Consider the following 25,922-nt stretch of genomic DNA (forward strand, 5'->3'; position numbering starts at 1 on the left):
AATCTCTAAATTCCTACCTGTTGTCTCCTATTGGACAAACCCAAAAGGAAGCCAGAAGAAGAAACCTTTCACTGCTGTAGTCTATAATTGTCAGCATCCTCGGGCAGGAACTACAGTGCAAAAGGGTAGAAAGTTAATCTGAGAGGCACATGGAGGGTACCCGGCAGAGGCAGCATGATTATGGAAAGTTTTGAATGATCTGGAGAAAGGGTGTGGGTGATGCAAAGCAAAATGCAACCATCCTAAGAAACCTAATTTTGCACCTCGGAGAAAAATTATATACTCAATATATGCATCGTTGAAAAATTGGGGTGTGAAAAAGGGAGATTTTAGCCACATGAATGCAAGTAGTAACATCGTCAGCTTAGTGGACTTTTAATTTTTTCTTGTGACCTAGCTATTCTTCTAAAAACCATCTCAACTTTTCACATATGTGCACATCCTCTGAATCCACTAATGAAAATTATCTGTAGTGATGATAGGAAAATTGCACTGTCATTATCCAAGTATTGTAATGCAATGCAAGATGTTCTAATCACTGCATCTAATTAAAATAGTAAACCACTTAAAAAATCCTCGTGTTATTATTAAAGTCTTGATTATAATAGTCCTACATTAGCAGTTTTCCCTGAAGCAGAGGTAAGCAAGCCCATTACCCAGAAGCTAGAAGCCCTCAGTGCTAGACTTCTTAGTCAAAAATAGGATACAGATATTTTGTCAAGCCAGTCAGATTTCAAGTGATGCTGTCATCCAGTGATGCCATTTCAGCATCGCAGCAAAGGAGGCTTTTTTCTTGATTACTTGCAGACCGGTCATTTCTTTTATTCCATTATTTGGGTGCTTCACAGAGGCCATGCATTAAGTTTCAAAGTAAGAGAACAACTTACCCTTTGTTTGCCTGTATATGTGAAAGCTTTGCAGTTTCCATATGCAGAATTGTGTCCAAGGCCTATTTATCTGTCATCTCTCCTTTACTGAGCAGAGATTTAACTAAGTGCCATAACTATCTGTAGGACTCCTTTAACTAAAGATTTCAAGATTTCCACATGGGCCATTATGGAAGAACTAGCATGGCCTCTATTGGTTTCCATATCTTCCTGAAAGTTTGATATAGTCATTCTGAGAATAGGTCCAAAATCCTGTTAAATTAATCAAAACCGCTCGAATAGAATTTCTTCCAAAGTGGTCTGGTCATGTCTAGCTTATAACTTCAATATTTTCCTATCGTTGACTATGTCTAAGTTAAATATTTCTTCCTAGCTTTCAAGTTCATCCACTTTCCTGTATTTGTCTCGCTCTTGAATTCTTTCTTCCACGGAGACAAGACCCTGGTCACTGCTGCTCTGGGTTGAATTCTCTCTCGGACATCACCTTGAACCTCCAACGACAAAAGGGTCTGATTAGGGTCTCAGAAGATTTAAAAAGGATGGTAAAGCACCCCAAGACTATCAACAACAGCTAGCCCTATCACCCTTAGTCTGAACGGGCCAAGGGAGAGAGAGAAAGAGAGAGAGAGAGAGAGAGAGAGAGAGAGAGAGAATGCTGCTGTTGGAGAGGGCTGCACTTTGGTAGAGAAGCACTGCAGCTTCCAGCCCACAGCCCAATGTGGAATGATTGGGAAATAACTCCAGCCACACTTCTCAATCTCTAAATTCCTACCTGTTGTCTCCTATTGGACAAACCCAAAGGAAGCCAGAAGAAGAAACCTTTCACTGCTGTAGTCTATAACTGTCAGCATCCTCGGGCAGGAACTACAGTGCAAAAGGGTAGAAAGTTAATCTGAGAGGCACATGGAGGGTACCCGGCAGAGGCAGCATGATTATGGAAAGTTTTGAATGATCTGGAGAAAGGGTGTGGGTGATGCAAAGCAAAATGCAACCATCCTAAGAAACCTAATTTTGCACCTCGGAGAAAAATTATATACTCAATATATGCATCGTTGAAAAATTGGGGTGTGAAAAAGGGAGATTTTAGCCACATGAATGCAAGTAGTAACATCGTCAGCTTAGTGGATTTTTAATTTTTTCTTGTGACCTAGCTATTCTTCTAAAAACCATCTCAACTTTTCACATATGTGCATATCCTCTGAATCCACTAATGAAAATTATCTGTAGTGATGAAAGGAAAATTGCACTGTCATTATCCAAGTATTGTAATGCAATGCAAGATATTCTAATCACTGCATCTAATTAAAATAGTAAACCACTTAAAAAATCCTTGTGTTATTATTAAAGCCTTGATTATAATAGTCCTACATTAGCAGTTCTCCCTGAAGCAGAGGTAAGTAAGCCCATTACCCAGAAGCTAGAAGCCCTCAGTGCTAGACTTCTTAGTCAAAAATAGGATACAGATATTTTGTCAAGCCAGTCAGATTTCAAGTGATGCTGTCATCCAGTGATGCCATTTCAACATCGCAGCAAAGGAGGCTTTTTTCTTGATTACTTGCAGACCGGTCATTTCTTCTATTCCATTATTTGGGTGCTTCACAGAGGCCATGCATTGAGTTTCAAAGTAAGAGAACAACTTACCCTTTGTTTGCCTATATATGCGCAAGCGTATTTGTTCAGTTTTTGAGTCCTCCCTTTATGTAATAGTCTGACGTTCTTTTCTGTCCCATCGTCTTTAATGGAAGAACGCTCACATGCCAACATATATGAAGAATTCATACAAGCCTAGTGGCAGACATGGGTTCTCACCTCTGGAATTACTCCAGTCCACCTCCTATTTCAGCCAATTCTGCACAAATTACCTCACTATGAATGAACTCATTAAACTCTGGTAGGCATAGACTTGCTGATTCTCGCTGGAATATTAATTCTCTGCTTGGCAAATCTTTGCACATTTGTTAAGACCTTGACAAAAAATTTTCTCTCTGAAACCTTCTGTATTCCCTCAAATTGTATATGCCGCCTCTTCCTTCCCCTGGACAATCACATCTACTGCTTCCTCCTTTGTGCCATTCATCACATTATTTTCTGATCATTTGTTTAGAAGCCTGTTGCGCTTTCCCATGAGGCTTGGGTTTCTTAGGGTGGAGCTGTATACATTTGTACCTAGAATAATACCTCAAATATAGAATGTGTGCAATGAATACATCCTGAATAAAGAAGCAAATGAATAATTAAACAAGCAGGACCTAAATGGTATCAATCCATATTTATTTATTTTGTTACTTTTAACATTTATTTTTAACTTTTTTAACATTATTTTTAACATGTTCCCTCTGAAATCTATAAGTGTTACTGGTCTCAGTCTCCAGTTTGTTTGTTTGCTTTTAGAAGAATCACCTGGGGTTGGTGAGGGGCGGTCCTAGTGAAGATTATGGCTTTGGCTGTGCTGTGATCCCAGACATGCCATTGTGTGGGTCTTCCCTTTTATCTTTCTTCTTTCTGAGTCTGAGTGTTCTCTCACCGGAAGATCCCAGTGAACCCAGGAAGGAGTATGACATTAGATTGGGCTTGTGCCTAACAATTCATTTCTGAAGGTGGGATACTGAGTGATACAAGGTCCAGCTGGTGATACTTTCAGCCTAGAAACCTGGTAAACTACCCATGTAGCATTAACAAGATGGAATGAATTGGCTTATTTCTCTTCTGAATTGCTTGGCAGTGCCTCAATATTCAGGCATCAAATTTGTGCAATGTGCTACTTAGATTATTTCTTCCTTCCCTCAGCCAGCCTAAAGACTGCAGTAGCTAGTGCTATTTTAAACTATGTCCTTCTTCAGGGAGAGCATAAGACACATTTCAGAGACGATCAAATTAATCTCCAGCTACTTTCCCTGGTAGTCCTGAAGAGGCATACCCCACATCAGGACTTTAGGTTATTATAATTTTTTTAATGTCACCATTCCTGGGTCATTGACATAAACTTTTATATCAAGAGGCTGATGCTGATAATATGAGAACAAGGAATAGTTTAAATATAGGATGAGAATGATTTTAAATGCTGCAGGATTTGTTTAAAACTATTTGCATTTTTTTTTTTTTTAATCCAGTGATTTCTCTTTTGGATCCTGTTGGAATGAAAATAGACCTTTGAATATTTTCTTCCCTCTAATCATTACTTTGAAGAACTTGGAGAAGATGTGAAAATAAAATGGATACCTTGTGGTTTTATGGTAAAAAACCTAGGCCCACCCACTGCACCTTTCCGACCAGCCCCTTTCTAGATCAAAGTCACCTTTCCCAGGAATAAAGTCTTAAGTCATTCAGTGGCCACCTGTGATGTCATTGTCACGTTGGTGCCTGATAATTCAGCCTCAAAACTGGAGTGGGTAATAGTTCAGATGGTGGCTTTGATCCGAAGCCTGTGTTCAGATTTCTGCTTTGCTATTTACAAAGCTGCATGTCTAGGGAACTCTTCTTAGTTTTCTGGTCCGTAAGCTAATACTTGTCACTGAGCTTTGCAGTGGGCAGCACAGGAGAAATGTGGAAAATCTAGCAGGTGCCTAGAGTCTGAAAGGTGCCATGCAGACACTCTTGCCCTGTGTGTTAAAGGTGACCACTCATCGGGTACATTCCTCATTTTATTAAAGCCTTCATCGAAGACTCTGCCCCTTTATCGACCTCTGTCATCCCTGGGCCTACCCTGGGCTGCAGCCAAGTGTCAATTATTCTGTTGGTTTCCCTTCTCTGCATACAGATGGTGGAGGCAGCAACAGACAGCTTTCCCAGGCACGTTAAACTGAACTAAAACATCACCCAGGCCGAGCCCCGTTCTGTTGAGAAAGCATCTTTCAGAACCTGAAGAAGCTGTGAAACCCAGGAGAGATTCCAGGGTCACTAGCGCCCCCTAAGGATGGCCAAGAGGACGGTAAACGGTGTTAAACAGTCTCAGGTGAATCTCCAAATACAGCTCTGCGGTGGACAACAGTATTTCAAACTAGTGTCTGGCTAAAGTAGGAGGTGACTTCTGCCTGGCTTTTCTTTCCCTTTTTTGCTGTGTGAATGTATGTGTCGTTGTTATTGTGACTGCGAAGGCTGGGAAGTTTGGTGGTGGAAGCTGAGAATGGGAGTGACATATATGAATTTTCCTTACACAAGTCTGAACTTGGGGAAGGCCCGTGCTTCTCCTTGATCAAAATTATATTTACACCAGCAGTATAGTAGTGATTAAAAGCATAGTCTTTGGAATTAGACTTCCCGGGTTGATATTCTAACTGTGCTACTTAATCAGCTATCTCTTTTGGCCAATTATTTGGCTTTAACCTCACTCAATTTTCTCACACCATAAAATGAGGATAATAATAGTAGCTAATTCACAGACTTGTTTTCAGTTCACTGAAATAATACATATGAAGTGCTTTAACTAATGCCTGACAAATAGTGTATACTCAATAAATAGTGAGAGCGGTATTTGCTCTCTTTGTAGCAAAACACTGGTATCTTTGAGCAAGAAGCACCAACTTTTAAATTCGCTTATTTTTAAATTCACTTATTTAAGATTCTCTAAGGCAGCCGCGGTACAAGTTCTTCTGAGCTAGCACTCATGTGATCCTGAAGGCCCCCTTTTCTATGTCTCTTGTCCCTGGAGACCCCCGAGGCTTAGAGTTATATGTATCTTCTTTTAACAATCAATATCCATTACATATAGCTCAGGATTACAGCTTTTCCTGGAGAAAGATGTTAATGGATTCTGTCAATGCCACAAGACAGCCACTTCCCTACATAACAGGCTCTTGAGTCTCCTAAAAGCCTGGCCTTCCGAAAGTGACCAGGAAGCTTCCAATAAACTCAGGAGTGTAATCAATGTTTCTCACTCCTCCGTGATGATTAGTAGGGAGACATCAATTGTCATCAACAGTCCACCACAAAGTCATATAAGTCACGCAGGCTTTGGCTTTTCCTGACATGCACCATCCATTATGTGTCCCTGGGGAAAGTGGGGGTGAGGGGTGGGGGGGATGGCGCACTTCAGGTTTCCGTGGCAGCAGTGGCTAATTTGCTGGCCTTCGAAAGAGGGTAGACAAACAGATAATATAAAAATTGAAACGTAAACAAAAACTAGACACCCGCAGTAGTTTTCATGAGCCTGGGTAATTTGGGGGCTATTGACACATCAACTTCAAGAAGACTGGACTTAAGAATTGAGAGTAAATAGGATTTATCTTTCCAATTAAAAATTCCGTTCAAAGCTTTTAGGCTGCCAGCCCAGCTCCCCTTCTGTTTAGCAACATGGTCCGTGTTTGCGTACTGCCAAGTCACGACCCTGATAGTGAAGGAAGTCGTGTGTGGCAAAATCCCCCGAGAGGTACATCTTTAATAACCAAGGACGGAGTTTAACAAATTCCTTAATGAGTTTATTTAAAGTCGCGATTCTGAAGGCCTAGGGTTGTCTTGACAAAGAGGTGAAATCTCGGAGTTTTCCAGCTCACCGGAGATTTTGTTTGCTATATGGCCACCTAGTGGTCATTCTAGTGACATTCCTCGATGGATTGTCAGGTGCAGACAAGCTTGTCACACATTTCTTTGCACGTAAATAAGGAAGAAAACGATTATCTTTCTTTAGAATATGACTGCCGGATTTTAGAGCATCCAACGGACTTTTTAAAATCCCACAATCAGCTGGCAGGACGGATGCTTTGAGAGAAAGGAAAAGTGGTTATGTGGAGCTGGTTGATAATTTGAGAGGAATCAATGCTGTATTGGGAATGCTGGTTTGGTTTGGTTTTAGATCACTATCACCGCATTCCTGGCAGAACTGTAGAAACATAATTGCGATTCCTTGGCATTGTAGCATTTAGTAGACAATATATATTAATAAACATGAATTCTGATTTATTTTTCAGTGTGTGCGTGTGTTTTTTAATGAGTTGCCTGAATTTAAGCTGCAGAATCTTGTCGACCCTCCGCCCCCTGCAGTGTACAGCTGCTGAGGTCTCTGTTCAGGTTTGACTTCTTTTTACAGTTTATACTGTTTTTCTATGGGTGGCCCTGGATCTGCATCGCTCGGTGGCCAGTGATTTGAGCAGACGTTTTGTTCAAACTCCCAGAGCTGGTAAGGCTTCCGCCCTCCTCCTTTGATTGTGTGGGGAACACAATCAAAACTCACTCAGTTTCCACCCCTCTCTGGGATTTTACTCTCTGGGGTGCTCCTGGGGTGCTCACCCCGGTGCAGGTCTTTCCCTAGTCAGTAGGATGTGTGTGGAGAGCTGGTGAAACCTGCTACTCTTCTCATTCCCAGGTCTCTCCAGCCCCACCCCTCATTCCATTTTGGGTTGGTCCTTTCCTTGGCCTTGCTGTGATTGCAACCTCAGCCTGACAAAGAGGTATTGGTGTCCTATTTGCTTCCTATAGGCACTTTTTCTGATTAATCCTTTGAGTTCCTCCTCCCCAACCCAATTCCAGTCCACTGAATGTCATTAAAAAATATAAACACAAAATTAGATGAAAGGTCTTGCAAGGGACAGTACATGTTATGGGCCCTGAAGCACAACGTTCATTAGTTTCCAGATAACCTGACTCTGTGCAGGGCAGAGGGTACATGACTCAGCTGCAGAGGACAGTCCAGTACTGCAAGACACAACATCCCAGGGCTGTCAGAAGCTCATTCTTAGTTTACGTATCAGGAACGGTTCTCAATCCTTGTATGGGGCAGGGCCGCAGGGAGGTTATGGGGGGCTGAGGTGGAAGACAGAGTTACTTAGACTGCAGGTCTAGCAGGACTGTCCATTCTCAGAAGGAGTCCTGTCAGCAATTGTGGGTTCAAGGGAAAGGATTCAAACCCCTGGAAGTGGCAAGAGCCAGAAATATTGAAATATTAGGGCTATGAAATCATAACTGGCTCCTTAACAAGGAAGGAAATGGCCCTCCAAGGGGTCCACTAGTAGGGAGAAGTTGAGGGTGCTTCCTAATCTGTAGACAGTATTGGAAGGAGAAGTTCCCTAAGAAATAGAGCAGGTAGTGGCAACACTTGAAAGGACGACAGGTGATATCTCTAAGGCCTAGGACACGCAGTATGGCAAACATGGAGAACAGAATCTAAAATAAAAAAGGGCCTTCACTGTCAGAAGACCCTCAGGTTATCTGAAGAGCAGGGAAGCAGATTAGAAGTCTGGAGTGATTATCGAGGCAGGAAGCAATGAGGCAGGAGGATTTAGGTGGTACCAGACATATTCATAATTGGAGACAGAAGAAATTTGAAAAAAGAATTATCACCGGAACTTAGTAGTTAGTTGAATGTAGAGCCCAAGGCAGAGAAAGTGGATGATGGGAACAATAATAACAACAATAAAAACAAATTGAGGAGGCTATCCTTTAATGGTGGAATATCACCAAAGTGCATATTCATCAACATATGCACTGCTTAGGTGCACATGAATATGTGAGCGTCCCTTCATTTTGGACATCAGAGGATTATTGTTTGCTTTACTGCTGTTATTATTTATGAGATTTTTGTATTTTATATGGAATTTCTCTTTTTTTCATAAGTGTCATGCAAGGTATCATGCGGGGTCTCAGCTCCCTCTCCCTGCATAAGAACGCAGGATATGGTGAGGCCAAAAAGGAACATCCACGGAGCCATAGGTAGGGGAGTCATACCACTATATTCTCGCTGATGCTGGGTTAGAGACACAGGAAGCAGGAGCCACAGGATCCACAATCCGCTGTCCGCTTCTCTGCCAACCCACCTATGCACTTGCTAAATGCAGTCCTCTGTGCTAACTGCAATCCGCCCTTGCTAACTTAGCCGCAGCCGTTATATCAGTGGCTAATGGTTAACCGGTAACAGCTGATGGCTAACTAGTCACAGCTGATGGCCATCTACTACCCGAGCCAGCACCTTTCCATGTGAGGCTGAGAGCCTGGAAACTGCTCTCTGGGATTCTGTCCCCACAATAAGTTTACATAAAATATTTAAATTAGCATCTTCTGCCTTAATACACATTTATTAGTAGTCTTTCTTAAAGGGATAGTTTTAATTAGAACAACAAACACTATTGAGTGCTACCTAGGTATAAACTGCTGAGTCACTGCTGCCCGATCTCATTCTCTTCTCTCATTAACTAATCAGCGTAGCAACAAAAATTTCACCAAAGACAACCAGACTTCTTCCTTGATTTGCAGCCTTTGTTTAATTGAATCATGAAATTTGCATTTAGCACTTGAAAGTTTTATTTCAATGAACAGAAAAAATAATTGCATACACCTTTAACTGATAACAAAAAGAAAGTAGAGAGCACAAGAGGACACGATGACAAGCATCAGTATAAGAAATAGCTGAAATTATTCCCAGGACAACCCCACATACCATAATCACCTGGCAGGGAGGGGTGGAGAATGGCACAGAAATCACACATTAAGTGCTTACATCCATAAATTATAAGGATCTCACAAGCCCTGCAGAGGCATCTTGATTATTTCTTCTCTGCTGAAGTTAATTTTCTGAAATTTTTGTAACTCTCTTGACTTCTGTGTCAGGTTCTTAAGGAATTCTAAACATTTAGAAGTTTAGAATTAAACTATAGGGGTTTAGAATTACCAGAAACATTTCAAGTCCTCCTTCGCTGCCACCACAATTTTAAGAACTATTCTGTAGGTAAAGTGACTATTCCTCTGCCTCCTTCATTAATAGGCAATGAGTAGGACAGTCGTCTACCTTTTCATTAGCTAGTGGAATCAGATGCTTTCCTGCACTGAATTCCTTGGTACTTCTGTGGGAGAGAATTTCATTTACACCACAATTAGTAATCATCTAATGTTCAAATTAAGGTAAGTACTTTTATGCTCACAAAGAAATAATCTTTTATAAGCAATGTTTTGCTTCTTAGGTTCTTATAATTTACAATCTTCAAGGTTTTGACTCTTTTTTAAGTAACTAGACTAATGTTTTATAGGAAAATACTAGAGCAAAAAGAGTGTTTATTTTTGTATTAAGCTAAAGAAGATTTGAAAAACTATAATAATTTTTTATGGCCTATGTCTACACTATAGGTTATGAATTTTCAGAAAGAGGTCATTTCTCTTCAACATTTTCTGTCTGGATAAAGAATATTTGAAAATCTACCAGAAATTTGTGTAGCAAATATCGAGGGAAGGTTGTGAATAGTTTGAATCCGGAAGCCTCAACCTAGACTTGCGCAGCCATTTTGGATATCCAAGTCCAAGCTCTAAATAGAAACCAATGGTTAAAAATCAGTTGTTTTTGGTAAAATATTAGCATGTTCTATTTCAGTTACTCATATATCTACTATTCACAACAATAACCTTTGTGGATTCTACTACACTAAATGTATTCACATTTTCCCAGCTATCCTTAGCCATGGCTAATTAAGCACTTTTTACAAAATGAGCAAGCCTGTCACAAAAGAAAGGAAATCGTTTAGTTTTTCATTACAGGAAGCCAATTTACTTGCACTGGGAGCATCTTGCTCTACTTTCCAGTATGAGACAGGTTTGTCATTGGTGGAGTGGAAAGGCTATTAGAAATGTCCTTCTTTCACCATCCCAATAGGGAAGTGCATTGGACAGGATTTCTTGTAAGAATGCTTTGTGGGGGAAAGCTTTATATTAATGCAGTACATTGTAGGAACGCAACAAAAATCAATGAATGGATGAATGAAGGAATGAATACAAAACTCTGAAACGTAGCCCAGCAATGCTCAGTTTATCTCCCTTTGACAAAAACCACAATCTTTTAATAAGTTTTCTAACATAGATAACTTATAGTGGAATCAACCTTCGGATGTAGTCAGCAAAAACTTTGGTAAAGCAATCATGAAAAAAACTGCTCTGTTAGGAATGACACCTTTTTTTGTGATTACTAGTACTTTTCTTTTTGTGATTATGTCCTTTCAAATACTTTATGAGAACCCACAGATACGTATACTTTGGCCAAGACAAGTTTGAAAGAGTTTTGTTTTTGTTGTTATTTCTAAAATGTATTGAGACTCTGACACTGTTGAATTCTAGTTTGCTCCTTTGGTCAGGTTGAAAACTCTTGACTAAATCATGCTCTGTTGAATTGTCTGTTAGAAATGTTAGCATATCAGAGGAAACAATTCCAACCATCCTATTCTTATGATAAGGGCAGAGGATGTCCCCAGTCAACCAATGAGTAGGTAAAGAGCACAAAAGGATGCTACCATTTGAAAAACGTTAAAAAGAGGGGGTGGGTACCATCTGTCATGGGAACCTACCATTTTGGCACTTTGATTGGGATCTGTGAGTCCTCTTCGATCTCTACTCGCACATTTCTATAATAAATTAATGTTGTGTCAGGAATTGCACCAGATATCACACGTAGCCACACATGCACACGAACACATACACATGCAGACCACCTCTTCTTGCTTCACGGAAAACATAAGCCAGTTTGCAAATTGCTATGAGATAGGGTGGAGGGATGGTTCTGGTAAAGGGAGGTGTTATCGGAAGCCATTTTTCCTTGTACACGTTGTGAATCTCTCCACCAGTAATTTTGGTAAGAGATTTCCAGACATTTTTCAAGTGCTAGAGCTTTCATTCAAAAAGTATATCTACTGAAATCCCAGAAAAACCGATTTATTAAAGTGGACTGTGCTGGTTGAGTGGCGATGGGGAGACAGGCTCATTCAGCCCCACCCTGATTGTGTAGCACTGCCTGAGACCCTCTTGTTTGATAGGAAGATGCTGTGGAAGCACAGATTGAAAACAATCTCAATTACACCCTTTGGGCCATGAATAAAGACAATATAATGAGCGTTGCTAATTTAAAAACATCGTTGACACTCTTGGTGCTTACAGCACCCAGTTCTGAATTAGAAGTGTTCTCTGTGACCTTGAGGATACGGATGTCGGTACAGAGATTCTAGCATTTCAGGTGTTCCTAGAAATCCTGTAATGTGTCTTTTGTCTCTGTCTAATGCGTGTGTGTGCTAATTTGGCTAATGTGTTTCTCTCTCGTCAATATTGATTCAGGGTATACACCTCCGCAGTCTGAGGGAAGCCCTCAGGCTGATCAAGTCCTCACTGGAAGCCTTCACTGGGTTTTGAACCCTGAGAACTGGGGCCAGGAGTGAGGTGAGGCATTCATTTTAGGAGCAGCATTTAAGGGGCACAAACTCAGTAATCACAATAAATGACATGTTAATGCATTGTTTTAAAAATATCAAAAGTAATTCCCAAGAATTCACGATGAGCACGATATTAATATTTTAAATAGACAGCACTGGCCATGCACTTGCTGACTCACCATGCTCTTTTCGCCCTAATCCCAGCTCCACTGAAAAGTAGGAAGTGTCTTATTTGTGCCTCAAATCAGAGAGTTATGTTATATTACTGGATCTTTTCAAGGAACCAATGAATGGCTAAGTCCATCAAAGTTATTAACGAAATGGACACAGACTGGCACAACCAACAGAAAGGACGCAAGGGGCCATACCAGTGTGACGTAGTGCGGACTGGAAAAGCTGGTTGGAAGTCTATCCAAGGACTCTGCAGTTCTTTGCTGGTGAAAAGAAATACTATTAACCTGCAATAAGTTTACAAGCAAGTATGATTATTTCCCAAGCCCACGAAATACATTTTCCAGACATCCTTGGAATACAGTCCTAGCAAATGTACAAATATAAAAATACATGGAAACAATCTTCTAGCCTAGGTTGTTGTCTTGTGATGGATGAAGATAACACGTTTCCCCGAAAAGAAGAACTAACGGGAAAATAAGCCCTAGCATGATTTTTCAGAATGACATCCCCTGAACATAAGCCCTAATGTGTCTTTTGGAGCAAAAATTAATATAAGACCTGGTCTTATTTTGGGGGAAACACTGTAAGATTCATCTAGAAAGCCAACTTACATTAAGAAGAGTGGGAGTTTCTTTATGTATTATTATATAAGTAGCACAAGGCAAGTCCGTTAGCCTCCAAATCTTAATATCTCATTTGTCTGAATGTCTGAAATTCCACAACCAGCCACATCACTTTGGACCTTGAAGGTCTTTGAGGACCTCCAGATCTGTCATACAGACACGCCTGGCTGAGGTTACCCTCTTTGAATTGCTTTCTGTTAACCCCCAGCAGATGTTAATATAACTAGAAAGCATGTTCCAGTGGAAACAGGAGCTAGGAGAGGCACTGGGGGCCAGAGCAAACAAAAATAACCAAGCATCATTAGTGTAACAAGGAAAGGATACCAAAAGACAAACTTTTCCCAAACCATTTTTGCCGAGAACTGGTCTTTGGTGGGTAACTAATGTGTCAAACGAGCAACAGCTAAATCATTATTATGTATATAATTGTATGACAAATGATAACAAGCCTAAACATGAGATTTGAAGGGCCCAAACTCTCCTATACAATCTCCATTTATATATATTATGGTATACAAGTATACACCACTAGTAATGAGTTAAGTTTATTCATATATTCAACCAATATTTATTAAGCTCCTCTTCAAAGTTCCTCATTTAACTAAAAAGCCAAAAGCCCTTACTTAAAAAGCTTGCATTCTAGAAAGTAACAAATATGCCCTAGGCTCTATTTACGTCGGGCTGTCTTCTGAGACTAATCAGTAAGCACATGCTCAGGCCACCTTCCCTGGACGCTCCTCGGTGGGAGTGCACCAGTTTTGCATATTAATTTAAGGAAAAGGTATTTAGGAAAGTAATTGCAAGAGTACATGAGGCATACTAGATAATTAACGCATATTAAGTACTAAATATAGACCAAACACTGTGCTAAGGACACTTATATATAGTTTCGTATGTAAACCTCAAGGCAAATATTTGAGCTCGATATTAGCATCATGTGATTTCATCTCACAAAATCTCAGTGGAAGCTTAAAAAATTCTCACAATCACACAATATTTTCCAACCATTCGAGTAGACAACTAAGACTTGTTTTTATCACCTTGGGGTCACCATGGGCGATTTGTTTTACAAAAAAATCCCTGCTGAGATTTTGATTGGGATTGTTTTGAATCAATAGATCAATTTGGGGAGAATTGACAACCAGCAATAGTGAATCTTCCGATTTATGAACATGTATTTCACTCCATCTATATTGGTCTTCTTTAGTTTTTCTCATCAATATTTTGTAGTTTTCTATGTCTAGGCTTTGTGCATTTATTTATTAGAAGTATTGGCAAGTATTTCCTCTGCTGTAATGACTTTATCTAGGTGAGTAGCAGAGAAAGTCTGTCCTCATAAAATGAGTTGGGAAGTATCCTTTTTCTCCCATTTCCTGGAGGAGTTTACATAGAATTGGTATTATTTCATCATTAAACATTTGGTAAAATTCACCAGTAAAGCTATATGGTCACAGGATTTTCTTTGTGGAAAGGTTTTGACTACAAACTTAATTTCTTTATTCAATACAGGGCTATTCGGGTCATCTGTTGCTTCATGAATAAGCTTTAGTGATTTGTAAACTTTCAGAAAGTTTACTATCTCATTATACTGTCAAATGTATTGAACATTTTTCATAATATTCTCCAATTATCAACTGAATGAGTGTATAATCTCCTGTGATGTCATCTTTCTGATTCCTGATAGTCTTTGCTGACTCTTTTTTTTTTCTGATCAGTCTGGCTGGAGGTTAATAAGATTTATTAGTCTTCTCTAAAAAGCATCTTTGAGTTCCTTGATTTTCTATTTGTTATCATTGGTGATCAATCTGACATCTATTTTTCCCTGTCTTCTGCTTACATTGAGTTTCATTTGTCTTACTTTTTCTAGTTTCTTAAAGTGAAAGCTGAGGTCGTTGATCTGATACCTTTCTTCTTTTCTAACATAAGCATTTAATGCTATACATTTTCCTTTAATTATTAATTTCACTGTTTCCCACAATTTTTTATATGTTGTGTTTCATTTTCTTTTCTTTTAAAACACCCTATGATTTTTTTCTTTGACCCATGCATTCCTTAGAATTTGTTATCTAATTTTTAATTGGGGGCTTTCCCAATATCTTTCAGTGACTTGTTTTTAATATGATTTTACTTTTGAGAACATATTTTGTATGACCCCAATTCTTTTACATTTATTAAGACTTGTTTTATGTCCCAGAGTATGCCTTATGTTTATAAGTTTTTCCAGTAAAGCACAAATCAATATTGTATTTAACCAATATCGTTTTCTCTGAAACACTGCCTTGGTTTGCTTGAATCTTACCATCCTCTCGTTACCCACATGTAGTTTGAAGGCTTCATGGTATGGAACCATGTTAAGCTGTTGTTTTGTGTCTCCTACCTCACTTAGCTTAGGGCCAGTTCCACTTTAAACACGCATTCAGCTGTTTTTAGAGTTAATTAATTAACTATTGTAAATGAATTTTTCTTACGTGTAGGGGATGAATACTAGGTAAGACTGGTTCACTCCTTGTGTGCTGCTCGTCACCAAAGTATCCTTTATTCTCTACTCCCAATGGCTCTCTAGGTGGGCTGCCAAGAAGGAAATTGAATATTGACACAAGATATGGGATGGTTAATATTAAACCGTCTAGGAGATTTTAAAAAGCCTGATACTCAGGTTACACCCTATAAAAATTGAATCTGAGAGAGGGACCTAATCAGTTTTTTTTGTTTTGTGTTGTGTATTTAACCCTGCTGTGATTCCAATGTGCAGCAAAGTTTGGGAATCAATATGTAAAAGCTTGATTTACTGCTATTCTTACTTGGTCTTCAATAAGAGGTTATACATTCCCCCCCATCAAGTATCCTCTATGGCCACAAAGCTTATATATTCTCAATAATGGTCCCCATCAACACATAGAAAATACATACATACCTCTGAACTCGTTTTAGTTTAATACACTTTTGGGAACGGATTAATAATGTGAGAGCCCCCAAACCAATAATAACCAGGACAAGTGTAACAACCAGGATGGAGATACCTGGAATGGTTAAAAAAAAAAAAAAAAAGACAACAAAACATGAGTTTCAACCAGTATATCACATTTAGGACAGTGGACTATTCACAAGTAACTGAGCCGTTACAATCCTGGGTCTCCCTTCCTTAAAGGATTTTAGTTCCCCCTCCTCACAATTTTACATATATATATATATATATATATATATATATATATATATATATGGTAAAAGTCCAAAATATTACACAAATTATCACTGTATTAGCAATTGACACTCCACCCCAGGATGCCATTATGTTTAATGTACCCACAATCAGCAAAAAAGTTTTGATTATTAGTTATTAACTGACTATAGAAAAGGCCTTGTTGTATTATGGGCTCTTAGAAGACCTAATCCAAATTTAACTAGAAGATATATTAATTCTAAAAACCAATAGTAGCAAAGTCAAATTTGGCTATTTAAATATACAAAATAATAAAAAAGACCATACAAATCCACACAGAAACATAACATATGTGTAATAGACTTGGAAAAGAAGAAAAAGCTTTTTCACTGGTGAGGCTGTTGATATAAGCAAGATATTATACTCTAGAATGCTCACCGGTAACATTTAATGTTTCTTCCCAGTGCACAAGTACTTGTTCTTCCTCACACTGGCACTCGAGTTCACTGTCACCCACCTGAAAGAGCAGAAAGAGCAAAATTATCATATAATTTTGATTGAGCGACATGAGCTGTGTTTTGCACCTCACTTAGCTTAGTTCTATTTCTACATCAAACACACACACACATACACACACACACAGATACACACACACACACACACTTCTTATCAATTAATTTAATTAACTAAACTGAATACCCAAATCAATGTTGGAAAGAAAGAAGCAAACAAAATACAAGAATTAACCACCTTTGAAGATGGCCTTTGAACAAGAGAATGATTCTGACAAATTCAAAACCAGATAAACAAGACAGCTTGGTTATCTTTTCAGGAGACATCGATATTATTAAATAAATATCCACAGCTAGAGCTAGACATATCACAGCCAAAGAACAGACTCTAACTAGACTTCGTTATGATGGGGTAATATTAACGTGGGAAAAAAGTGATGGCACAATATTTAGCTCATTAAAGAGCATTGTGTAATGGTGAAGAACACACGCTGTATTTAAACCGCAGCTTTTCCTTTCACAGTTCAGTGTTCTCCATCTGTAAAAGTAGTCATAGGAGTATACTCACCTTTTGAGTTGTTATGAAACTTAAAATTTAATATGTATGTAAAGTACTTGAAAGAGTACCTGATACATAAACAATTCTATATAAGTGTTATGATTAATAGAGCTTAGGAAAAATGTTACCCACAAACAGGACTGCTGAGTACTGCTAGTATCGAACCGTGCTGAGTAAAAAAATATGTCACTGTTTTGTTGTTTTTCTCAAAACTTTTAGGTAAATGTTGACATTGGTGTAATTTAACTATAAGTGACATATGATAGATCCAACTTCAAACTTCAGGTGTAAACTTTCTATGTACATAAGTTACTGGGTTTCTAGATTATCAGTCCAATGATAAAATACATACTGGCAACATCAACATGTAATACCTGGTTTGGCTCTTTGGATCAATTTTATTGATGATACATGAAAAAAATGGATCCAAAATGTACATTAGACTTTAAAACCACCTTACACACACACACACACACACACACACACACACACACACACAGACTCAGGAATATGTAAATCAATTTAAAAAGGAGCCAAATCTTACAACATTTTCATTGCACTGAGAAGAACAATTGGTTGAATTGTAGACCTTTTCAATTTTCACACATTCACCATTGCTGCACACCTAGAAATGAAGTAACCAATATGAATTAGAATGACTTGCTTTTAGAATTTACGTGATATTTTCTATTGTGAAAAATCACATGTAGACTCTTCTGTGGAAAAAACTCCTCTATGAATGTTTGATGGATATTTGAAAATACTGTACTGTACATTCAAACATTGTTATACACAAACTCCTTAATTATTCAAATGTCTGTGTCCTTATGAATTCTTCAAATGTTAACCTAGCAAAGATTCTACAATTGTAATTGCAGTAATTTCTTCTATTATTTCTATCAAGTTTTCCTTTGATTTGAAGAAGTTGCATGCTTTTCATATCACAATTGTTAGTTGGGCATTTTGTTAATATCAGTTAATCCTCTTATTTATGCTTATCACCTTCATTTTAAAGTTTGTTTTTTGTGTATTTCTTTTTTTTTTTTTGTAAAATTTTTGACCAAATTGTTGTTGTTATTTTGTATGTGTATTTATTTTTTTTAATCAAAATTTATTGGGGTGACAATGGTCAACAAAACTACATAGGTTTCAAGTGTAAATTATTGTTGTTTTTGTTGCTTATAGTTATTGCCTGGCTTATCTTAGCCTATTTATTTAATTTTTAATGTTAATTTTATTTTTACCTATTTCGTTGAAAAGAGCTTACATTGGGACATGTTTTTCCAACTCTACTGAGGTATAACTGATGCACAAAAATTGTATATTTTTAAAGTGTATCACATGCTGATTTGATATATATTGTAAAATGATTACCAAAAACATCTAATTAACCCTCCCATCACCTCAAGTTACTTTTTATGTATGTGGTGAGAACACAAAAACACTTAACGAGTACTCTCTTAGCAAATTTCAAGTATCTATTACAGTATTATTAGCTATGGTCACCATGCTGTACATTAGATCTCTAGAACTTACTCATAGAAAGTTTGCACCCTTGGATCAATATCTCCCCATTTTCCCCACCCCTTAGCCCCTGGCAACCATCATCTCTTCTCTGCTTCTGTGACTTTGACTTTTTCAGATTCCACATAAAAGTGAGATCATACAGTATTTATCTTTCTGCGTCTGTCTTGTTTTGCTTAGCATAAGTGAAACATCCTCCAAGTCATCCATGTTGTCACAAATGAAAGGATTTTCTTTCTTTAAAGGCTGCATTATATGTATGTACATATGAGTGCAAATTTATTATCCATTCATCCATTGAAGGACATTTAGATTGTTTCCATATCTTGGCTATTGTGAATAATGCTGCAATAAACATGGGTGCAGATATCTCTTCAAGATTCTGATTTCAATCCCTTTGGAGATATACTCAGAAATGGAATTGCTAGATCAGACAGTTCTATTTTTAATATTTTGAGGAATCTTCATGTTGTTTCTATAATGTCTGTAACAATTTACATCCCCACCAACAGTGGACAAGGTCCTCTTTTTTCCATTTCCTCACCAACACTTGTTATTTCTTGGTGTTTTAATAATAGCCATCCTAACAAGTATGAGGTGATAGCTCAGAGGTTTTGATTTGCATTTCCCTGGTGATTAGTGATGTTGAGCACATTTTCATATATGTGTTGGTCATTTGTATGTCTTCTTTGGAAAACTATTTGGGTCCTTTGACCATTTTTAACTGTATTATTTGTTTTGCTATTGAGTTTTATGAGTTACTTATCACTTTCATATATTATTAACTCTTTATCAGATATATGGGTTGCAAATACTTTCTCCCATTCCATAGGTTCCCTTTTCATTTTGATTGTTTCCTTTACTATAAAGAAATGCTTTACTTTAATATATTTCCGCTTATTTATTTTTGCTTTGTCTGTGCTTTTGGTGTCACATTCAAAAATTCATTGCCAAGATGAATGCCAATGAGCTTTTCTCCTATGTTTTCTTCTAGGTGTTTTACTGTTTCATACTTTATATTTAAGTCACTGATCCATTTTGAGTTAAGTTTTGTTCATGCTGTTAAGTAAGGGTCCAGTTTTATTCTTTTGCATGTGGATATCCAGTATTCACAGCACCATTTATTGAATAGACTATACTTTCCCCATTGTGTATTCTTGGTGCCCATGTCAAAGGTTAGTTTGTTGTAGGTGCATAAGTTTATTTCTCAGCTTTCTATCCTGTTTCATTGGTCTATATGTCTGTTTTTATGTCAGTATCATACTATTTTAATTACTATAGCTTTGTAATACACTTTGGAATAAGGAAGTATAATGCTTCTAACTTTGTTCTGTAGACAAGCTTGCTTTGGCTATTTGGGATCTTTTGTGGCTTCATACAAATTTAAACTTTTTTTTTTAATTTCTATAAAGAATACCATTGGTGTTTTGCTAGGAACTGTACTGACTCTGTAGATCATTTTTGGGTAGCATGGACATTATAACAATATTAATTCTTCCAACTCATTAACAAAGGATATCTTTCAATTTATTTGTGTCTTCTTCAATTTCTTTCATCAAAGTCATATTTTTTAGTGTACAGATCATTCATCTCCTTGGTTAAAATTATTTTCAACTATTTTATTGTTTTGATGCTATTGAATAGTTTTCTTAATTTCTTTGTTTTCATTATTATTGATTTCATGGTGTGACGATAAGTATAAATGTTTATCTCTTTCTATGAATTTTTCCTGGTACTGATTTTTTATTGTATACATTCCTCAGCTTAGGGAATTTATTATTATTATTTCTTTAATTATATTTTTACCACTACTATGTTTCCTTTATCTAGAATTATCAGATTTCTTGCTTTTATTAATTTATTTTTATTTTTTTAATTCCTTCATCTTATTCTTCTGTGTTAAGAAGTTTAGCTTGTAATTTACTATTTTTTTGTAGTATCTATTTGATGGTTTACTGCCCAAATTACATACAAAGCAACAATCATGATTTATTTTTTTACTTTGAAGGCAGTGCTTCTTGATTTCAAATTATATCATTTTTATAGATGTAACATCCTTTTAAATTGTATTAAATATAAATTGAAATTTTTTCAAAAGGATTTTGTTCTTATTTAATGCATGTCTGCTTCATAAGGGACTGTCACTTATGATTCCTCAGATTGGTCTCCATTGTTTACACTGTTGAATTCTTTTATGTGTGTTGTTATTTGTCCTCCTTGTTTATCTTTATAGAATGGATTTTCTATATACAGTCACATGTCACTCAATGACGGGGATACATACTGAGAAATTCATCATTAGGTGATTTTGTCATTGTGCAAACGTCATAGAATGCACGTACAAAAACCTAGATGGTACAGCCTACTACAAACCTAGGCTGGATGTTGTAGCTTATTGCTCCTAGGCTATGAGCCTGTACAGCACGTTACTGTGGTGAATGCCATTGGCAATGATAACACAATGGTAAGTATTTGTGTATCTAAACATATCTAAACATAAGAAAGGTACAGGAAAAATATTGTATAAAAGATACAAAATGGTGCAGCTGTAGAGGGCACTTACCATGAATGGAGCCTGCAGGACTGAAAGTTGCTCTGGGTGTCAGTGAGTGGTGAGCAAGTGTGAAGGCTGAGGACAGGACTGTATACGGCTGTAGACTTTATAAATACCATCCCATGAGCCCTCCCTCCTGCTTCCTTCCATCAGAAGATTGAAGCTGTCAGTGCTGCTCCATGAACAGAAATGTGGGCTGGATTGATTGGAAATATTGAAATATTGAGGAAAAGCTGGCGGGTAAGGCATAGATCACCATCATAGTGACTGTCAGAAGGGAGTGAAAGGCGGCTTGAGGATCAGCGGGAATAAGAAATCGAGATGGAGAGATAGAGGAACATAGGGGATTGTCATGGCAATGTGGTTTTGGCTACTACATGTTGGAAAAGTGGTCACATTAAGAACTTTTGTGCTATTCATAAAAAAGAGGGTGTAGAACAGGACTTTGAAATTTTGTTTTTGGGTCTATTGACCCTTCCCATCACAAATGGCTCTCTCTGGCATTGAATTGACAGAAGAAATAAAACTTGCTTATGTTTTACATCATTACAACCTGAAAATAGTTCCAAGGACCGGGCCAGGCTGGCTCCACACCACCACAGGAAGCTTTCACTCAAGTGGCAGTGACACTCACTACTTGTGAAGGTAGTGCCTGTGGACCTGTGTCCTTGCAGGTCTTAGGTCCTCAGCAAAGAACTCACAGCCATGTACTCTGAAGACCACGCTGGATCTGGGTGGGCCAGAGGGCCCCCTGCATGTGCAATGCTGCGGGGAGAGGCTCCTCGGTGCTGGAATAGGTCAGAGGCTGGCTGATTGGGATGTAGTCTGTGCACTCAACATTGAGGTGCGCTCAGTGAGAGGCAATCTATTACCACGCCCCACAGATACTGCTCTCATCAGAGGAAAAAAATGCCTCTTAAATCACAGATCCCTCCATTTCTAACAGGAAATTCAGCTCCATTATGATCTTATGGCTCCACTGTTGTGTATGCGGTCCCTCACTGACTGAACTGGTGTTACACGGTGCGTGACTATACATAACTGAACAGTGGAAAACATTGTTTAAAACCCATGTAGATCTCTACTTAAGCATTTTAGGCTCAACTAAAGCGAAGTATTGAGATGTTTCCTATTTTGAATTTGCCATTTTTGTAAGTTTAATAAAGAGACAACTACTGAGACAATTTTTCAGCAAATTTGTGTCAGAGGACGGACTAACAATTTCCACCCTTCCTTCCCTCCTCAGCTCTAGTCTTTTACCCTCTGCATTCTACTATCCTTCTCTCTCCTTTCCTTTTTTTTCTTATCTATGTTATAAGTTCTATAGTATAACTAAGGAAGAGGGCACCCACGGGCAATGAGATAAGTTTGCCCTCTTTTCTATGCCAAATTCAAATTTACCCAGAAAGAATAACTACCGTGTCTCCCCGAAAATAAGACCTAGCCAGACCATCAGCTCTAATGCGTCTTTTGGAGCAAAATTAATTTTTTTTTTTTTCTTTTCTCCAAAAATTAATTTTGCTCCAAAAGACGCATTAGAGCTGATGGTCCGGCTAGGTCTTGTTTTGGGGGAAACATGGTACTAAGAGAAACTAGAATGGTTCTTATGCATTTTAAGTTCCTCATATAGAATCACAATGTGAAAATAAAATGAAAAATTCTGAAACTAGTGTCTTGGTGATATCTCTGTGGACTGGCCTTTGCTATGCATGAATTCCCTCGTTAGGAATTGGTTCAAGAACTGGCACCATTGTGACTGGTGTGCTTCTGGGCTAAGACTTCTCTTGAAGAAGTAGGCATTCTATGTGGTAATACCTGGTCACAATGTACTTATGTGATCAAGATGTGTTTCTTACAAACTGCTCCCCTCTGAACCCCTTGGTTCAATCCCTGCCATTTTTAATAGGGTTCTGTAAAGGGGATGTCATACTTCTGCTTTGTACTTCTGGCTGATTTTCATTGCCTGAAGTGAATAAAGATTGTTTCACATCTTCCTCAACCTGATGCCCCACACTCTATCTTCTTGAAAGTCCTTGAACTTTCTAGCTTGAGGTGGATAAACTTAACTCAATTTTCCCAAACACAGATTCCTTACCAGTTTGGTATTTATTTAGTCATTTTAATGAGAAACTGGATAGTTAACTATTTCGACTTGAAATATTAGTCTCCATTAAGTTGTTAAAGTCTAATCTTTTTTCCACATTCTGAATTTTTGTTTTCCAATTTATTTCTCTATCACATTATATGAATGGCACTGTAAAGTTTGTGGGTGGTGGCATATAGAGAAAGGGGAAGCTGTATCCACAGACAGAAAACATTTCAATTCAAAATAGCTGATTTTCAGATAAAGATTGTTTTCCATATATTCTTGTGTTTATAAACCTCGGTGAGCCAGTTATTGTTTTTAGTATACATTCTAAAGTTTTCCCTTGAAATAATAAACTCTTTACAATCTGGTCTCGTTCTACCTGTTCAACTTCATTGTTCACCGTTTCACCCTCAGCTCCAGTCACACTGAAATTGTCAGTTACCTGCTACTCCACACACTTTGTACCTTTGCATATTATGTACGTATGTCTTTCTAAAAAGTTTTTCCTCATTTTCCGTATGTGGGAAAATGTTGCTCATCAAAGTCAAAGCTGAAATGTCACTCATTTAATGGCATCATAAGATGCCATTTTATGTTCTATAAATAAAGTTAGTCCTTTGGACTACAATGTACATGGACCTCACCTCTATAAAAGCATTTGTGTTGGATTGTAATGATATATTTCATTTAATCTATGAAATTCTCAAGTACATTCATCTTTGCATCCTCTGTGTCCAGCACCGTCACTGGCACCATAGTACGTGCCCCCCAGTAAATACACTGAATAAATAAAATAAATGAAGACTATATGGTTATTTCATAGTCAAATTAACTCAAAATACTATGTCTATAATTTCATTAGATGCCTACTGTAAGATACTAATTAAGCACACTTACATCATTTACATCAACTTACATAATACAGTTTAGACAAAATGAATATTTGTGATAGTGTTATCACTACTCAGCTCAATAAAAAAAGTTACCAATTTTTTCTGCTTTCCCACATACAGGCCCTCTGGAACCAATTATAGGATCCAATGAAGTGTTACAGTGGCTGAGCCAAGACATTTGAATAAAACGAAGTGTTTCATCTTACCATTCCATCTCCACATTTTGTTCCAGGAGCAACCAGACCCAGATCTTTAGAATTGTGGTATAAAACAAAGGTTTTGCATTCGGTGGTGACATTCTCCTGGGGAGACTTCTTCACGTGATAGATCTTCTCTTCTCCAGGGACAGAAGAGTGCTGCCCTCCAGTGCAGTATATCTTTCCACATTTGACATCTCTGAAAGAAAGGGAGTGTATTCTCAGACTTGGGACCAGAAATAGAACTTTAGAGACCAGGTTTGCAATGATGTGGCCAGGTTTGCCTGGCCACTTTTTTCTTGACCCAGGTTTTGTCAGTAGGCTACAGAGGGGCCAAGAGAGGCAGGGTAATCTGTTGGACAGTCAACATCTTCACCCTGGGAACTGAGATGAGTAGGTAAAGATGTAAAATGATTATATTCCTTTATGCTATTATTGTGATTATCACAAATTAATATTAGCTTAAGTTTACAGAAGAATATTTTTATTAGTAATTTAAATTAGCATAACTTTAATCAGGATACTAAGATTCTTTCTTATTCTTTCTTGCACAGAGCACATCAGTTGATTCTCACAATAAACCTACGCGGTTGCTGTTAATATAACCCCCCTTTTAAAGATTAGGAAACAATTCAAAATAATCACAGTCAAATGACTGTCCATTTTCACCTAGTATATTTAGGAGAACATTGAACTTGACCATAGGTTTTTGCTATTGCTGTTTTTAGACCAAATCCTGTTTTGTGACACACACAAAAAAGGCTTGCTGGATGTCAGGAACAAACCTGGAAGTATGGTTCAGCTCATGCTTCTTTTCTTTTTTTAAAAAAAAATTTGTTTCAGGTGTACAAAACAATGTAATAGTTAGACATTTCACCCCTCACGAAGTGATAACCCCCCGCCCCAATCTATTGCCCCTCTGACATCGTACGTATCTATTACAATTCCATTGCCTCTATTCCCTATGCTGAACTCCATATCCTGTGGACTCCATATATTAAATTATAGTTGACATACAGACTATTTCATGGACGGTGTAGGTACATAACAAGCTCATCCTTTTTAAAGTCAGATCTAACCTCCAATTCTCCCATTCTCTCTTCCAGTTTCAACTTCAACTTTTTTTCTTCTCATGGCTTCGCTCTTTTCTCTTCCTCTTTTCCACTTTTCTACTTATTTCCCCTCCTTCTGTGTACTCCTTTCTCTTTTTTGTAGCTTCTTCTCCTCCCTTTCTTTCCTAAGAAGCTGAAATGTTTCCCATCTCACCTTCTTCTATTCCATGACCTTCAGCTAATAAATCCAGTACATAAATGCCAGTTAACACTGTCCAGGAGGCAATGCGTGCTCTCTTCCTTCCTGCTTCCCTCTCTTCTTAGTCTCCTCAGTAAAAAGAAGTTAGCAGCTGTCAGAACAAGAGCTGCTCTGACTTTGCAAAACACTCTTAGAGGGCACTTACTTTTCTTTATAAGTCACTTACTTCTCTTCACAGGGAATTAATTGGTTGTCCTTATTTTTGCAGTATCCAAATCTATTTCCTTTTTTATTCATCGTGTAGCAGATATCAGAACTGTCTTTTGCCTCTGGGGTGAAAAATGGTATAATAAAAGGAAAACAATGAAAGCGTGATATTATTAATTACAAA

The 25,922-nt window shown here is 37.8% G+C and overlaps 1 protein-coding gene and 1 long non-coding RNA gene across 2 annotated transcripts in view; one reads left to right on the forward strand and one right to left on the reverse strand.

The window, feature by feature from the left end:
- LOC141572818 (uncharacterized) overlaps window positions 1–5,871 on the forward strand; it is a 316,356-nt gene extending 310,485 nt beyond the window's left edge. Inside the window, exon 3 of the long non-coding RNA XR_012498308.1 lies at window positions 4,645–5,871. This is a non-coding gene — a long non-coding RNA (uncharacterized LOC141572818). The remainder of the gene's footprint in view (window positions 1–4,644) is intronic.
- Window positions 5,872–6,923: 1,052 nt separating this feature from the next.
- Window positions 6,924–25,922, reverse strand: part of ADAM7 (ADAM metallopeptidase domain 7) — a 48,718-nt gene continuing 29,719 nt past the window's right edge. Inside the window, exons 15-22 of the mRNA XM_074338719.1 lie at window positions 25,758–25,860; window positions 24,290–24,479; window positions 17,568–17,648; window positions 16,391–16,469; window positions 15,707–15,812; window positions 15,261–15,360; window positions 11,141–11,197; window positions 6,924–7,019 (exon numbers count right to left, since the gene is read on the reverse strand). Coding sequence (XP_074194820.1) covers window positions 6,924–7,019; window positions 11,141–11,197; window positions 15,261–15,360; window positions 15,707–15,812; window positions 16,391–16,469; window positions 17,568–17,648; window positions 24,290–24,479; window positions 25,758–25,860 — 812 coding nt within the window. The remainder of the gene's footprint in view (window positions 7,020–11,140; window positions 11,198–15,260; window positions 15,361–15,706; window positions 15,813–16,390; window positions 16,470–17,567; window positions 17,649–24,289; window positions 24,480–25,757; window positions 25,861–25,922) is intronic.

Source organism: Rhinolophus sinicus, linkage group LG07, assembly GCF_036562045.2.
Source record: "Rhinolophus sinicus isolate RSC01 linkage group LG07, ASM3656204v1, whole genome shotgun sequence".
In the NCBI taxonomy this organism is placed as follows: Eukaryota; Metazoa; Chordata; class Mammalia; order Chiroptera; family Rhinolophidae; genus Rhinolophus; species Rhinolophus sinicus.